At 53.7% G+C, this 15,655-nt stretch overlaps 1 protein-coding gene across 3 annotated transcripts in view; it reads right to left on the bottom strand.

Moving 5' to 3' along the window:
* ARHGEF7 (Rho guanine nucleotide exchange factor 7) overlaps positions 1-15,655 on the bottom strand; it is a 129,741-nt gene that overhangs the window by 11,451 nt on the left and 102,635 nt on the right. For 2 of the 3 annotated variants that reach the window (XM_039226669.1, XM_039226668.1), the window contains 7 exons: positions 14,876-14,962; positions 12,939-13,017; positions 12,609-12,748; positions 9,734-9,958; positions 8,256-8,349; positions 3,360-3,449; positions 499-675 (listed from right to left, as the gene is read on the bottom strand). In XM_039226669.1, coding sequence (XP_039082600.1) covers positions 499-675; positions 3,360-3,449; positions 8,256-8,349; positions 9,734-9,958; positions 12,609-12,748; positions 12,939-13,017; positions 14,876-14,962 — 892 coding nt within the window. The remainder of the gene's footprint in view (positions 1-498; positions 676-3,359; positions 3,450-8,255; positions 8,350-9,733; positions 9,959-12,608; positions 12,749-12,938; positions 13,018-14,875; positions 14,963-15,655) is intronic. The other variant, XM_039226670.1, reaches the window with a different exon arrangement.

The following is a 15,655-nucleotide window of genomic DNA, read 5'->3' as shown; positions in this document are numbered from 1 at the left end:
TCCCATCTCAACTACTTTGTCAGTGGGTCCATCGTACATAAAAAAAAACCTGGATCCCCACGTAAGGCCAGAGCCACCTCCGTGTTGTTTTTCATCACAAACCTGTGTGGTTTCAGTATAAAATATAAAAGTGTTCACACAGCTGTATCCAAAAAGAAAGGAGACAGTTGCTACGCTGAGAATAAAAACCCAAACCACTCGGAGCTGCGAAACCGCCACTACCCACGGAGAAAAGAACCCCGGGCACGGGCCGCGTGAGCACACCATCTCTTTCAACAGCAGCGACTTGAACGGAGGGTCAGATTGGCAATTGGGCCTCCACAAAATACAATGGGAAGTATCAGAAACGCTCTCAAAAGTTGTTAAAATATCACATAAAAGACAAGGAACAGCAAGAAAACATCTAAGAAAAGCAGGCTGCGATACAACAAGCATTTGTTAAGAAAAGCTCAGAAGTGCATTAGTTCTGGTGAGAGATATATGAGCAACAGCTCTTACGAGATGTAGAACCCATTCTGTAACTATGGGCTGTCCATATACTGTCATAGTCAGAGTCTTCCGAGAGGTCTGAGGGCTCCACACGGGAAAGGCTACTGCGACGACCCAAGGAGTCTAGACTTGATTGGTCGTCGTCAGCCAAGACGTGATTATGCATCAGGTCAGTGCCTTGCCATGCTACGACGGGAGGGACGGAGTGACAGGCAGAGGTGGGAGGGACGGACAGGAAGAGCCACAACCAAAAACATGAAAACAAAAGCAAAAGGTGATGGGAAGAGAAGGAAAAGAGAAAATATTGTTAAAAAAATGGCAACAATGTTCATTTCTCCTTATTTACCGTGGGTTTTAATAGCACAACCCTTAGAATAAAAGATTTAAATAAATCTCAGTCACAGTATTGTTTGCAAACTGTCTCTTTTTACAGATTGTGCTAGGAGCCCTCACGTAAGCCCATGTCCACAGCTCATTCTACAGACATTTCACAAGTACACTATTCCATTAGCAAATAGTCTCACTGATGACATTTGTAAAAGAAACCATTTAGGTGTTTAATTAGAAATCGTTTCCTATTCTGCAGGTGGACACACTGAAGCAAGAGAGTCTGAAAGGATCTCCGACTTACTTCTTCAGCTCACGTGAAGGATGGGTCTACACTTACCTTACCAAACCACCACCACCGAAAAGTGTGAGTGGAGTCGGGGTTAAATAGGGTGCGCATCCCTGGGGGCCCTCCCTGTTGCCGCACCACCCGCGAGTGCAGCGCCCCTCAGAGCTCAGCCGGGGGGCAGGGAAAGGGGGAGGCCTGTTCAAACGTTCTCAACCCCATGGCAGACCTCACCGGCGGGACGAGAGACACGATGAACCGAGAGCCGCTGTGTTAGCAGGAGGGCGACAGAGGACACAGGGCACGAGGTGCGAGAACAGCGGTGAGCCCAAGAGGGGCCGCACGGGGACGAGGGCCCCGCTGGCGGCTGTGCGGATGGGGCACGCAGGACGCTGTGACAGACGGTGGCACACCCACACCACGGCAACCACGCCTCCGGCCTGCTCCTGCCCCAAACCCTAGCGGGCAGTGGCTGCCCTGGATTCCTTCAACTCAGTCCCAAGGGTCTACGAAGGCCACTACTTCTTTGAGACCGAAATGGATACCAAAGATGTCTGTTTATAATGTCTTGCTGGCATTCAAATGGACACCGAAAGGAACTGAATCTGCCTGCTCGAAGCATTTAACACGAAAAGAACTGCCTCCACTGGAACCCCACATGGCCTTTCCAGCACAAAGGTTCAATTCCCCTACCTTACCTGGTCACGAGAGCATCAGGGTTACGGCCAGAGAGGACTGTGCACACGAGGCCCCACAGTGCCTGGCCCACAATATCAGCCGAAAACAAAAAACAACGTATCGTGCAACGCTTTGCTCACACAGGAGAAATGGAAACACGTAATACAGAGGACAAATGATCTGCATGACCTACGGGCCGTCGCTTCCAGGCAGCCAGAGCAGGGGCCACAGGCACATCGTGGGGCCCAGTCTCCTGGATGGACAAACGAGGCTCTCACAAACACGCACACACAGCTCCGGTTCCCGGTCTGCTCACCCGGATGGGACTACCAGCTTAAAATTTTATTTCAAGTAATGCAAGGTGAGAAAACTTTTTAAAATCTCAAATTCAACACCGAAAACACTATGTCCACAACTTACGTAGCCGATTACTCAAAACAGTCTCTTATCAAATACAGGAAACCATTATCTCAAAAGATGACAAACTAGATTTACAAATGATCGCTGGACTTGACATCCACCCCACCTTTAGGCCTTTGCATCTCTCTCCCGTCCTGCTGACCGGTCACTGGGAAGAGGTGTTCTCCCCACTGGGCCACAGGGCAGTTTCTGGGTGACCTGCAGATGCCCCTGGGCTTCAACCCTGCCAGCCCTACCTTCTCCGCTGTCACCATCTTAAAAAAACCTAAAGCAGGTAAAAATCCCTTTTCCCACCTGTCCTTTTTTCAGAATTAGCCTAACACCATCCAGGACACGGATTTGAGCTGCCACCCTAAGGTGGTGGGAATGAAGCCGAGGTGGGCAATGTGTCCAAAGTCCGTGTGGAAAGGGAATCCAAAACACAAAATCCAACAGAAGCCAGTTTCTGCGCCAGAACACATAAATCCAGTCCTCAAACAAAACAAAAATGAAACCCAAAAGCCCACCTAGAAAGGACAGCGCAGGACACCCTCCCACCCCGGTCTGGGGGGAGGGGAAGTCAGACCGCGCACACTGCCCTGTCTGCACCCCGGCTGCACTCCACCGCCAAAGGCCGGCAAGGGAGAGACAAAAAGAGCCCACTGTTTTTCTGTCTGAACAGATTACGATTTTCTCACTACAGCCTTATGCATAAAGATACAGGAAAATGCAGTAGTTGGTGCTCAAATCTAACAATTAGTTGAGATCTACTTCCAAAAGATTTTTAAATGCAGCATTAAAAAAAAACAGGGGCCTAAAAAAGCTTCACTCTTAGTTTATATTTTTGACAACTCTAAGCATCCTCAGTCCCACAATCACACCAATACTTTAATGAACTAATCTTCGGTCTTCTAAGCCCGTCTTCTCTAAGCAGGAGAAAGCTCTACACTTCCCGGCAGAACTAATACTTAAAGGTTTCCCGGCGGGGCACTCTGCAGAGCCCCGTGCTGTCACGGACAGCTCTGACCCGCGCAGCATCCCAGGGCCGCAGGACCCCCGGGGCTCTCAGGGCGAGCCAGCAGAGCGTCAGTCCCTGAGGGCCGCCCCCACACGCCAGCGAGCCGATGGCCGCCAACCCCGGCCAGTCCTGCCCCCCGCAGCCGGCTGCCCTGGAACTTACTCGAATTGAGCGTTTGCCGCGTCTTGGCGCTTGTGCAGTAAGCTTCGATGACTTTCAGGATCTGCGCGTCTTCTTCCAAAGCAGCTGTACCTGTCGAGACAGCAAGTCACAACTGAGCTGAGGACGACAACTTCATGTCACAATCTAAAAATGTATTTTCTTGTCAGATAACGGTTTTCCAAAATTTATGAAGCGGTTCAAAAGGTTTTAAGTTTATTTTTTTTTTTACCTGCAACACACCTAGCAAAAAGTCAATAGCCTCAATCTATAAAAGCTGCCTTACTAAGCCCTTACTAACCCCTACGTAAAGCCGTATCCCTCCCACCCTGGAGTCGGAAACAGGGCAAAGGAACAAGCAAGTCACCCAAGAACACCATGGGAAAAGAACCATATTCTAAGAACTACAGCATTAAAACGAAGTATCAGGTTTCCACAGGAGCCTCACCATAAAGCCAGCCCACCCCCAGCGCTGGCGGGTTCAGCGCGAAGGACAGCTGCAGAGGGAAGCTTCTGGCCGCCCATGGCTGACGGGCTTTGGAAAGAGCACTTCCTCCGACCTCTGAGTTTGTGCTCGAGCTCTCATCCGGGATACCCAGACCCCGAAGGACTCATTCCAGAGCTCCTGCTTCCACACAGGGTCACTCCGCACACTGGCTTCACCTGGACTCAGACCACAGGCATGGAGGAGGACAGATGCTTCCAGACTAGCAGCAGCTAGTGCTATCAGTCCCGGATACTTCATACTTCACGTGAGCCTGTGGTTGAAATCTTTCTCTTTCCTGCATTACTAAGTTTTTCCTTTTTGTTTTTTTTTTTTTTATATATTTTAAGACACTACATATGGACATATATTTTAAAAGGCTCACCAACTCTGGCAAAAACGTGGAGGAATGGAAGGCTTAAGTATTCATAAGCTATAGAAAGCCTCACCATTCTAGGATAGTAAGATACATACAAGCAAGCCAAATATACTCTATGAAGAAATAGAAGTTCAATACCTTCTAGAAGTTTTATGGTTTCAAGTCTCACATTTAGGTTCTTTAATCCATTCTGAGTTTCTCCCTGTGTGGCGTGGGAGGAAGTGGCCCAGTTTCATACTTGTGCGTGTAGCGAGCCAGTCTTCCCAACACCATTCGCTGAAGAAACTGTCATTTTCCCAATTGTATATTCTTGCCGCCTCTGCCTCAGATTGACCGGCCACAGACGCAGGGGTTTACCTGGGGCTCTATTCTGTCCCCGATCCAGGTGTCTGATTCTGTGCCAGGACTTACGTTTTGATCACCACAGCTCTGCAGTCTCTCTTGAAGTCTAGAATTACGATACCTCTAGCTTTGTTTTTCTTTTTCAAGACACCATACGAACCAATAATTCCCCTACTGGGACTTTATACCAAGAACACAAAACCACTGGGGCGCCTGGGGGCTCAGTCAGTTAAGCTCCAACGTCAGTTCAGGTCATGATCTCACGATTCATGGGTTCGAGCCCCACGTCGGGCTCTGTGCTGATAGCTCAGGGCCTGGAGGCTGCTTGGGATTCTGTGTCTCCCTCTGACCCTCCCCTGCTCACGCTGCCCCTCTCTCTCTCTCTGAGAAATAAATAAAACATTAAAAAAATTTTTTTAAAAATAAAACAAAACCACTAATCTGGAAAGATCTATGCATCCATAGGTTTCCTGCAGCGTTACTGGCCACAGCCAAAATATGAAAGATAGGAAAGCAACCAACCCAAGGGCCCATCAACAGACGAATGGATAAGGAAGATGTGGTGTGTGTGCGCACATGCATGCGCACACACACATACACACACAGGAGTGTTCTGCATCCGTAGAAAAGATGAGATTGTGCCATTTGTGACAACGTGGGCGGCCCTGGAGAGCCCTGTGCTAAGGGAAAGTGGTGTGACTGAAGCAGACAGACAGCGGCAAGTCTCACTTGGAATCCAAGATTAAAGCACACGAGCACACAGAAGCAAAACCAGACATGTGAATGCAAAGGGCGGCTGGGCCGGGGGTGGGCAAAGTGGGTGAGGGGGAGTGGGAGGTCCAGGCTTCTGGTTATGGAGTGACGAAGTCACGGGGATGAAACGCACACTGTGAGTACAGTCCACAGTGCCGTGGGAGTATTGACGGTGGTCAACGGCAGCTGCACGAGCACGGCAGACGGGACGGACCCGTCCAGCCGCCAGGTTGCGCACCTGCAGCTAATGCGGCACCACATGTCACCTACACTACTGACAAGAAAAGCATCTCAGCATCGTGAGTTTCAGAGCTCCTGAGAAACGGACTTAAGCATCCCTGACAGGAACCCATCCTTTGATGACGAGCTCGTCCCACAGGGGAAGAGAAGGCTTCACTCCCCACACTCAGGACCTTTCTGCCGGGAGGAGAACGATTTCATGTGTGGTAACCGGTCCACGCCACTGGGTCGGATCACCCATCGGCCGGGACGTGCGCACATCACCCGGCACGCAGAGAAAGCAGGGCCGCCTCCCGGGCGCTGGCTCCCCCAGGACGGAGCATTCACCGCTGTCCCCAAGCCTCCTTTGCTCACAAAGGTCAGAGGAGGTAAATGAACAGGACAGCACACAATATTGGTGTAGCACAGGCCATCCCGCGGACAAGACAAACTCTGAGGATTCAGAACGTCACCAAGACCCCGGTAACTTCGGGGACCGGCACATGACGCAGAAGCGGCTGTTCACCGAGCAGGCAGCAAGAAGAGAGCGGCAGCCTCCCCTCCCCCGGGGATGCCCAGCTCTCCTTTCACCTCCTGGTCCCTCCACGCTCCCTTCCCTGCGCTGGCTCCACCCCTCCCCAGCCCCCATCTTCCTCTCCGCACCCCTCTCACGGGGAGATCCCCTGCAGCCTCGCCACCAGCCCGGGGCCTCCCCATGGGCCTCAGTGCCACTGCACCCCAGGGCCGGCCGGCGGCTCTACAGTAGTGAGTGGCATCCCTGGCCATCACCCCTGCAATGGCGGCAGTTCCCACACCCAGTGGTGACAACTGACAAGGTCTCCAGATGTAAGTATCCCCCAGAGCCCCCCACCCCCCAGGGGAGAAAGCACAGCTGCAGGCTCCCTCTTCAAAACCATCGAGCCCCGGGGTGCCTGGGGGCTTAACTGGTTAAGTGTCTGACATCAGCTCAGGTCATGAGCTCACGGTTCATGAGTTTGAGCCCCGAGTCGGACTCTGTGCAGACACCTTGGAGGCTGCTTGGGATTCTCTCTCTCCCCACACTCTCTTTGCCTCTCCCCTGCTTGCCTGCTCTCTCTCAAAATAAACTTTAAAAAAAACGTGCACCCCGCCCACAGTGTCCTCCCCCCGCCAGGCCATCGCCATACCCCCCTCACCTGTGTCACCGCATGGCCTCCTACCTGGCCGCCCAAGGCCCACCCCCGCCGTCCGCTCTCAGCACAGCCATCTGCGATCCTGTTCAAACCAAGGCCCTTCACGGCCTCTGCTCACAGCGAGGCCGCAGCTGCCCCTCGGCCCAAAGCACTGTGGGACCCTCTCTCACACCCACCCCCTGGCCTCCCGCCTGTCACCATGGAGCTACCCTTGTGCAGAAACAGGAGACCCAACGGGCAAACAGTGTGAAGGGAAGGGGGGAGGGGGGAGGGGGGAGGGTGGTCGGGGGTGTGGGGAGAAGGCGTCCTATGAATAAGCACCTTGAAGCAGGGGAGCACCTCCCAGACACTGGCTCCAGAGCCCCGGGACCACACTCCCCTCACCAACCTCGGCGGGCATCCGGGGAGTGCTCCTTGCCCTGAGAGCTCAGGATGGGGGGGGTGCACGGGGCCACGTTTGTGGGACAGCCTCCAGGCCCATCACTGCCTCTACCACTCCCAGCCTGCCGCCCCCACGGGGACAGCGCCCACACGTGGTGGAGCCACACGCGCTGCTGGGGCCCCAAGGTGCCTGCAGGCCCCGCACCGAGCAGCCCCTCCCTGGGCTGGTATCAGCCACACTCGTGTTCCGACCAGAAACCTCTCCCCGCTGCACCTTCTTTAATAAATAAATCCCTGAAAGGCCCCAATGAGTAGGGCCAAGAAGAGCAGTGCTCCAGAAAGTCAGGGAGACCCACGGCAGGACGCGGGCACGTGGGGAGCAAGGGGTGCAGAGGTGGGCAGGCACTGAGGGGCAGGGACACGGCACCCACCACGTGCCCGAGGCTCCCACGACCTGGGCCGTCTTCCCCTCCGAGGTCGTCCCCCCGGCATTTGTGCCCACGGAGGCCCTCCGCCGTCACACCAGAAACCGGCCTGGCATTAAAAGGGAGCGGGTGGGCGGGGGTGGGCGTGTTGGCACAGGCACGTATGGCAAGGGGGGTGGATGGGAGCGCGCGCACCCCATTTCTCCAGTCACCACCTTCTGGGAATAGCTCTGCTTACTCACTATCAGCAGGGCCCTCATGCGTGCAAGGCTGTCCGGGAAATCAAGCGCCCAGGCCCCAGCGCGTCCGCGTCTCACAGGCGTGCACTGGGCCTCGAGGCCGGGACATCCACAGGGAGGACAGAGAGCTGCGGCCGCGCAGCCACAGCCCCCGACAGGTGCAAAGCAGAGGGCAAGGAGGGCAGAGAAGGGCAGGCGGTTGCAGGTCAACCCTGCACCCTGGCCCGGCTTTCCCAGGACGAGGGCAGCACGAGGCCAAGAGACCGTGAGCAGCCCATCACGGGGAGCACAGCGCGGACGTTTCACCATGGGCACCAGGCAGCTCTCCTGCTCCTGAAAACAGTCTGCTGCCATCGCCCCTCGACTTCCTATAGATGTGGCATTAAGGCCCAGACCCCGACATCCGTCTCAAGCCTTCGGAAAGCCATCAGCCATGCCTCTACCCCAGAAACGCTGTGCCCCAGACAGACCTGTGTCCTCACCGACCCCCACAGCACGTACTCACTTTTTCTCAGGGCGAACTCCTCGTCCGAAGGCTTCCGCTCAGGCTTGCGCTTAGGGAGCAGCTTTTTCATGGTCTTCGGGCTCTTACTAAGATCCTAGGGAAAGAAAACGGAAAAAGATATTCTGACAAATTCCAAAAGCACGAATTTTTCCTGGAGCACCAGTGAGGGTGACAGCATGAAGCAGGAAGTCACTTCAGCCCCCCGCGGTGGAGAGTGTTGTACTTCACTCCCGCCGTGTGGTCCCGGCCAGCTGCCGGGCACCGGCATGAAAGCAAGAGGCTGCGGGTTCGGATAAAACCCTCCCGTTCCTCAAGCAGTCACAGCTCTGGGACAGCACACCAGGCAGGTGTCCCGGGCCCGTAGTCGCCCACGGCAAGGACACTGCGTGCCTGGGCCTGTGACCACCAGCAGGACTCAGGTCTTAAACAGCAAAACTAATGAAAACAAGAGCCTGTAAAGGACAGACTATAATTTACATAGGACCTCCGTGGGGTAAAGCATTTAGGGCTGCTGGCAATGACGAGGGCCTAGGTCCTCGGACGAGAGGGAGCTCAGCTGACACAGAGAGGTAGACTGGGACACATGGCCTCACCCCCACGCTCAGGCTCGCGCTCGGGCCCCCCATGCTTACACTCACAACCACACCCAGCGCTGCAGTCACCAGATTTCTCAAATACTATATTCCTCAGAGCACTTTTCTTTTTTTTTTTTTTTTTTTTTTAATGTTTTATTTTATTTATTTCTAGGAGAGACAGAGAGACAGCGTGAGCAGGGGAGGGTCAGAGAGAGAGGGAGTCTCAGACTGAAACAGGCTCCAGGCTCTGAGCTGGCAGTCAGCACAGAGCCCGATGCGGGGCTTGAACCCACGAACCGCGAGATCATGACCTAAGCGAAAGTCGGACGCTTAACCGACTAAGCCACCCAGGCGCCCCCTCAGAGCACTTTTCTTAAGATGCTTCCTTTCCTGAAAGCAGGTTTAGCAGAAGCGGCCTGGTGTCAAAGCACAGGGCACAGCCCACCAACACGGGAGCAGAGAACACATGTATCGGGCAAACCACATTCTGCCACTTTTACTGTGCACGCGCTCTCTTGGTCTCCAACAGCTTTCGGTGATAAATGCAGGGTTTGTGGGTGGCCCTCACTCAGGCCTGGAAAAGGGTCCTGGGGCCGAGCAGAGTAGCCCAGAAGCTAGCAAGCCCAGCACAAGCAAGACGTGCATGGTCAGGTCAGGCTGAGCGGGCTGACAGCCCGGGGGACCCTCTGGGCCCTGGCTCTGGGCGGCGGGGAGCTGGGCCCGCTGGCGAAGGCACTGCAAGGCAAGGCTGCGGTTCTCCGGTGATTAGCACTTTCCTCACGTCACAGAATCACAGACAGAAACGGGATTTTCCGGATTTCTGAATGCACCAGAACGAAGCACAGCACAGCTGGCCTAACACGCAGCAAAGTCACGCTGGTGCTGGCCACACTCAGACCTCACCTCCTTGTAGCAGAGGGCAGCTGAAGGCCGCAGGGGCGGGGCGGGGCGCAGGCAGCTCAGGCTCCACGGCTTGGGGGTCTTCGGAGGCTCCAGGGGCCCCCAGTTGATGGTGGTGTGCGGAGTGCCGTGGTGGGAGGGGTGAGGCAGCGTGTGGTAGGCGGGCGCCAGGGGCGCTGGCTTGCTGTCTGCGTGCTTGCCGGACGGCGCGATCGGATGAGAGGGGAGCTGGGGGTGGGCAGAGACACCGAGAGGGAGCAGAACATGACAGTTGTCCTTAGGGGTCCCTCCACCAGACCCCTGAGGTTCTGCCCATTTCTCAAACACTCCCAGTGAAAAAAACCCAAGTGGCCATCATCTCTTAACTCTCCAACCCAAAGCAGGCGACTTCCAGAACACCTGTCTGCTCTGCGTCAGGTCAGCTTGGGGGAGCAGGATGCAGGGGCCCAGACCCTAGTACCCCCCACCACCTTTGTTTGCCACGGAGGAACACCGCATAAAGAGGTCCCACTGGGCACAGGTCACAATTTTGTACAAGAACAGGCATTTCTTGTCCTGGGAAATGTGGCGAGAGGGAGGGTCGTTCTCTCCAGGGACATACTTGCCACCTGGTGATTCATGGGTAGGCAAAGCAAGACCCAAATGCCTGTTTTCAGTGAATGAATGAATGAATGAATGAATGAGTAACTTTTCCAGGGACACAGCCAGGCCTGCTCCTGCTGACGGCTGTAAAACCAAAGAAAAACGGCAACAACTGCAACAAAAACCACACTGCCTTTAAGTTGAAAATATTTTACTGTCTCTTTACAGAAAAATTTTGCCAATTCCTAGTATAAAACATTTTCCCAGAAAAATCTGCCCTAATCAAAATAAAGCTATATAAAATCTAATTTTTTGGAAGAATAATAGGGTTTATTTTCCTGGAGAAACTGAAAATACTCTATCATGTTGACAATTAAATGCAAAAAGGTTCAATACTCAAAATCAGCCAATGACCTCAAATTACCCACAACAACGAGGCAAGTTGAAAACAGATGAAGTTCCATGAGCTGGAAATCATGAGTGAGGTCCTCGCTCACAAGAACTCTCCGTGTGAAACACGCTGAACGAGAAGCCTGGCACCGGCTGCTGCCAGGGCGCTCCAGTACCAGAGCAAACACCTCCTGCGGGAGCCACACGGGCGTCCCGGTTCGGAGGTGCCTGGGCGTGCCCCATGTCCTCACAGTTCACACGACCCCTACACTATACTATTCACACTGGTTCCTCTTTAAAGAAGTCCAGAGGTCACGGTCTGTGCCTGAATGAGACTCTTCTTCAAGGTGGCCTCAGCCGAGTGCGGGAGGAGGTGCCTCCGAAGGACGCCTAACCCTCTAGAAGCCTGTGTGTGAGGCACACCGCCAGGGTGCTGACGCTGTGATGCAGTACTGACCGCCACGTCTCCTCGGGAACACACACGCACACACAGTAGCTCTGCAGTACACTTAGTTCCACGGAGCTAAGTGGCTTTAGCTTTCTTTTTTTCCAAGTATAGAGAGTTACAAATGGCCAGAGTCACCCAAAACGCAACACTGGCTAAAGCGAAAGGGTAGTTTCCACCTGCGAGCTATCCAGAGAAATGGAGTACAATGAAACTTGTCAGAAGGCTATGCTACCAGGGGCGCCTGGAGGGCTCCATCGGTTAAGCACCCGACTCTTGGTTTCAGCTCAGGTCATGATCTCACGGTTTTGTGAGCGTGGGTCCCACATCGGGCTCTGTGCTGACAGTGTGGAGCCCCAGTGCAATTCTCTCTCTCCCTCTCTGCCCCTCCCCGGCTCATGCATGTGCTCTCAAAATTAATAAATATTTAAAAAAAAAAAAAAAAGAATGCTGGCTACAGTCACTCTTCCTGAGCAAACATTGCAGCAGTGAGGAGGTGGATGTGGAAGTGAGCCGCTTGGTAGAAAGTCCAAATAAAGCTCGTGACCACCTGACACGAACGTGAGAAAGAGGTGCCACCTGGAAAGGCTGTGTACTCACAGGGCACCTGTGGAAAGGGGCATGTACTTGAACGCTGTCTGAGAAAGAGGAGCACACGAAAAGGGCTCCATTCCAGTATCTTCAGCATAAAACACCAGTAAGGAGAAGTTTTAAACTCCATGGACACTTTGTGCTGAGCTACTGTGAAATATTTAAGTATTTAAAAAGTCAAAGAGCTGGTTAGCTCTTCTAAGATAAATGGATTTCTCAAAATCAAAACAATGAGTCAAAAGCCACATTTTAAAGCCTTCCACATGAATCTGGGCTTTTTATTATGTTTGTACTTTATAGAGAGCACGTGTGGGGGAGGGGCAGAGGGGAGAGAGAACCGCCAGTCAGCCCCATGCTCGGTGCGCAGCCTACGCAGGGCTCGATCCCACAACCCCAAGAACCTGGATCATGACCTGAGCCAAAACCAAGAGTTGGATGCCCAAATGACTGAGCCACCCAGGTGCCCCCAGCCCTTTGGATCACCATAAATATTTGTGTTTTTTGGTGCAACAGAACACAGTTAAGATTCTCAGGAAAAAACAAAAGCACATGTGGACCGGTGGCTCTTGAGGTTTTAGGTGAAAAGCCCCCGAAAGCTAGTCCTCTAGGTGGCTCTGAGCAGAGGCAGCTCTGAGGGCCGGCCTCCAAACCACCTGCAGGGAGGCCTCACCTGGGAGCCGCCGGTGTGAGGCCATGAGCTCTGTGACAGGGACTCGCCAGGGCCCCAGAGAAACACAGGCACGAGTGTTTACTCTCGACCCACGTACTGATGGTGCTTCGATGCACCTGCTCACCTGCGGACACCCCCTCCCGGCCCTCAGAGCCCCGCCCCCCCACCGCCGCGTGGAGGGAGAAGTGTGGGGTCCTTACAGTGTGAGACGGCACAGAATGGGGCTTGACGGAGGGGTTGCCGACAGAGGCGACCTTCGTCTGCTTCTGGAGGTGGTCCACCCACTCGTGCACGTCCTGTTGGCTGGCGCAGGACACCAGGATCCGCTCGATCATGCTCCCTGGGTGGGGGGGGGAGGGATACGCTGACGCGGGCACACAGGCGGACGGCGCACGTGTTCACACACCCCCCGCAGAGAGGCCAGCAGCGCTTGACACAGCCCTCGGGCAATCCAGCCACAAAGTGCACGCACACAGTGAGCTGTCACTCACCACCGGACAGACAGACAGCCACAAAGTCTGGCCTATCACCTGATATTTCAAATGCATTTCTATGATTTTCACTGTCCTCAAGCTTTGTGATTGTCATTCCTGTCGTCGGTAGCTTTCCCTAAAAAAGACCCCCCCCACAAAAAAAACAATTAGTGCTTTTCTAGTAAAGAAGGTACGGTTATCAAAACAAGTATTAATCATTTTAGAAATGGCAGCAGCACTCCGTAAAGCGAAACAGCTGTCTGACTCTGCCACGTGCATGTGTATTACAGACTTTTACATCAAGTAAGAAACCATAACACCATAATAAAAGAGAAATGGAGCCAGCAGTAAGCTTCAGTAAGGTCTACAATGAACACAAATTCCATGTGATGCTTTTCGTCACTCCAGTCGGGCTGCAAGCAAATCACCACCAACAGCGCGGGGCAAAAAACCACCAACAGTGGCCAAGGCTCCAGGGAAGGGGCGGTGCAGGGCCACACCGCCTGCAGAGAAGCAGGTTTCTGGGCAGAGGACGGAACCGAGGGGGACTAGCTGTGGCGCAGCCGGCTGGGAGCTCCCGCGGGACGGTACACGGGGCAGCTCCCTGCCCATCTGCGCAGAGTGCCCGTCACAAGGTCATCAGGTGGCACGTTAGATGGCACCGGGCATTTCTGCTTGGAGGTACGTGGAAACCGCTGTGCCCTGCGTCCCCATCTCCAAGTCTTGAGCACACCAAGTGGGGTGACAGCTCCGGGAAGTTCTGGAGACCACGCAGCGGCAGCACCATGCTTAACCACAGCGACACCGGCGCACGGAACATTCCCTGACTCGATCCTTTTCCACGTCCCTCAAAGCCCGACGTGGATACTGACAATGAACAGAGCACAGTCACCAGCACTCAGTCGCCCTTCCCAGGCCACCACACACAGAACGCGAAAGCAGGGGCCCGCTGGGGGCACGAGGCCCCCACCGGCATGTCAACTCCAACGCCCAGGGAGAATGTGGCAGGGCGCCAAGCCTGCCCCGCACAGCCGCCTCTGCTCCCTCGGGTCACAGCAGAGCTGATCCCAGACTCTCGGGGTACAAACCACAAAGCCAAAGCGTGCTGGCGGAAAGGACTCAGCTTTGTGTTTGGTGGGGGCCACCGACGAGGGGGGGCTGCTGATTTGGGGAACCGGGGTAGGTGCACTCACGAACTTGGAGGCACAGGTTTTCTGGGTTTACTATACACGTCAGCTTCATCATTACCTGTAGAGTGCTCCTTCTGGGGTAAGTGTGTGACAGCTCCTCCTCTGGGGACCAAGCTCTCTGTGGAGGCGCACACGCCACAGACACCTGGGACTCATGACCCACCCGTGCGCGTGTCCGGGACGACACAGAACAATGCACCTCGTGGCGACCCCTGCTGGCAGGACTGAGGACTGGCCAGGCCCAGAAACCTGGGAGGGGCAAGCTGCTCTAAAGTCGCGGAAAACAGCGGTGAGGCCCAAGCAGCTATGAGAGAAAAAGAAGCTACTTGACACCGCAGGTTACTTTCCTGCGGAGAGAGACCTCTCCCTTTGCGTGTCCTTCTTACATCAGGGGCCCATCTTCTCAGTGTCAGCAAAACTACCGAACGGAGAAAGGTTCCGTGATCTACTAGGTGCACTGCCGGCCTCGGCCAGCATCCCCGGCTCCGCGCCAGGGAAGTGGCCAGGAAAGAAGGGCCAACTAAGACAGGCCTCGGGCAGGTCATCTCAGCCTGTGCCCTTAGGAGGCAGCCCTACGGGGTCCCTGGGTCCCTGCCGGGTCTGCTCAGGAGCAGCGCAGGGACATCTGCGGTCATGCAGAAACGGGCGCAGTGTGACCTACTCGACTCGGTGACACTATACACGTGGGTCCGTACACAGTACGAGGACACACGAGTCGTACTTCACGCGAAATCCAAAATAAGCCTGGAACAGACTCTCAGATCCACAGTGAACAGTAACGTGTAAACTTAAAATGTACATTACCTGATAGATAAAACCACTCATCCGAGGGCTGGCAGACAACATCAGCAAACTACTGGGGAAGAGCAGAAGGTATCTCTCGTTCTTTTCCTAATGCAGAAGAGCAAACAAACCCAAGTGATTTGTTTCAAAATACACAAATGTGAGAACAAATATTTACATTAGGCCTCATGAAACAAACTGTATGTCTGTCTTTCTATCGAATTTTATCAGCTAAATTAAATAGAGACAGAATTATGATAAGGTCTTAGACTCACTGGTAGCCCAGGCAGCATCTTTTAAAAACAAGTTGGCTAAGGAGTTCACCTCTGCCATTAACTATTTTTAACTAATCTAAAGCTTTCTTTTGATAGTTAAGAGAGGACAGAAGTCTTCGTGAACAGAATGCACCGCTCAGAGCACAGGCTTGAGAGCCCTCTCCCCTCCAAGAAGAAATCTGTACAACCTTCTCAGTCGTAACTTGGAAACATTTTGTGATCAGCCACTAGCACTGTTTTATAAAGAAAACACTGTTTAAAAACTGAAGAAACATTTCCCTAAGTTTAGAAGTGTGTGACTAAAACATGGTTTCTGGAAAGACTGAGTCAAAGCAGTAAAGACAGCACTAATTTCTTAGGATCCCCAAACTGAAGTTAGTTTCAGCTTTCTTACGGTCCGAAGAGTTTCATGTTTGAAAGTGGGTCATTCACTGTTACTGGTTTGTTTTGTTTGTACACATACACAGTAGGCAGAAACGCGCCGAGAGACTGCTGAGTGGCCCAGCGAACGTGTAACTCGGGCAGT

This window comes from Hyaena hyaena, unplaced genomic scaffold (assembly GCF_003009895.1).
Source record: "Hyaena hyaena isolate Hyena2069 unplaced genomic scaffold, ASM300989v1 scaffold_22, whole genome shotgun sequence".
Lineage (NCBI taxonomy): Eukaryota > Metazoa > Chordata > Mammalia > Carnivora > Hyaenidae > Hyaena > Hyaena hyaena.
This window is presented reverse-complemented; position numbering and strand designations above follow the sequence as displayed.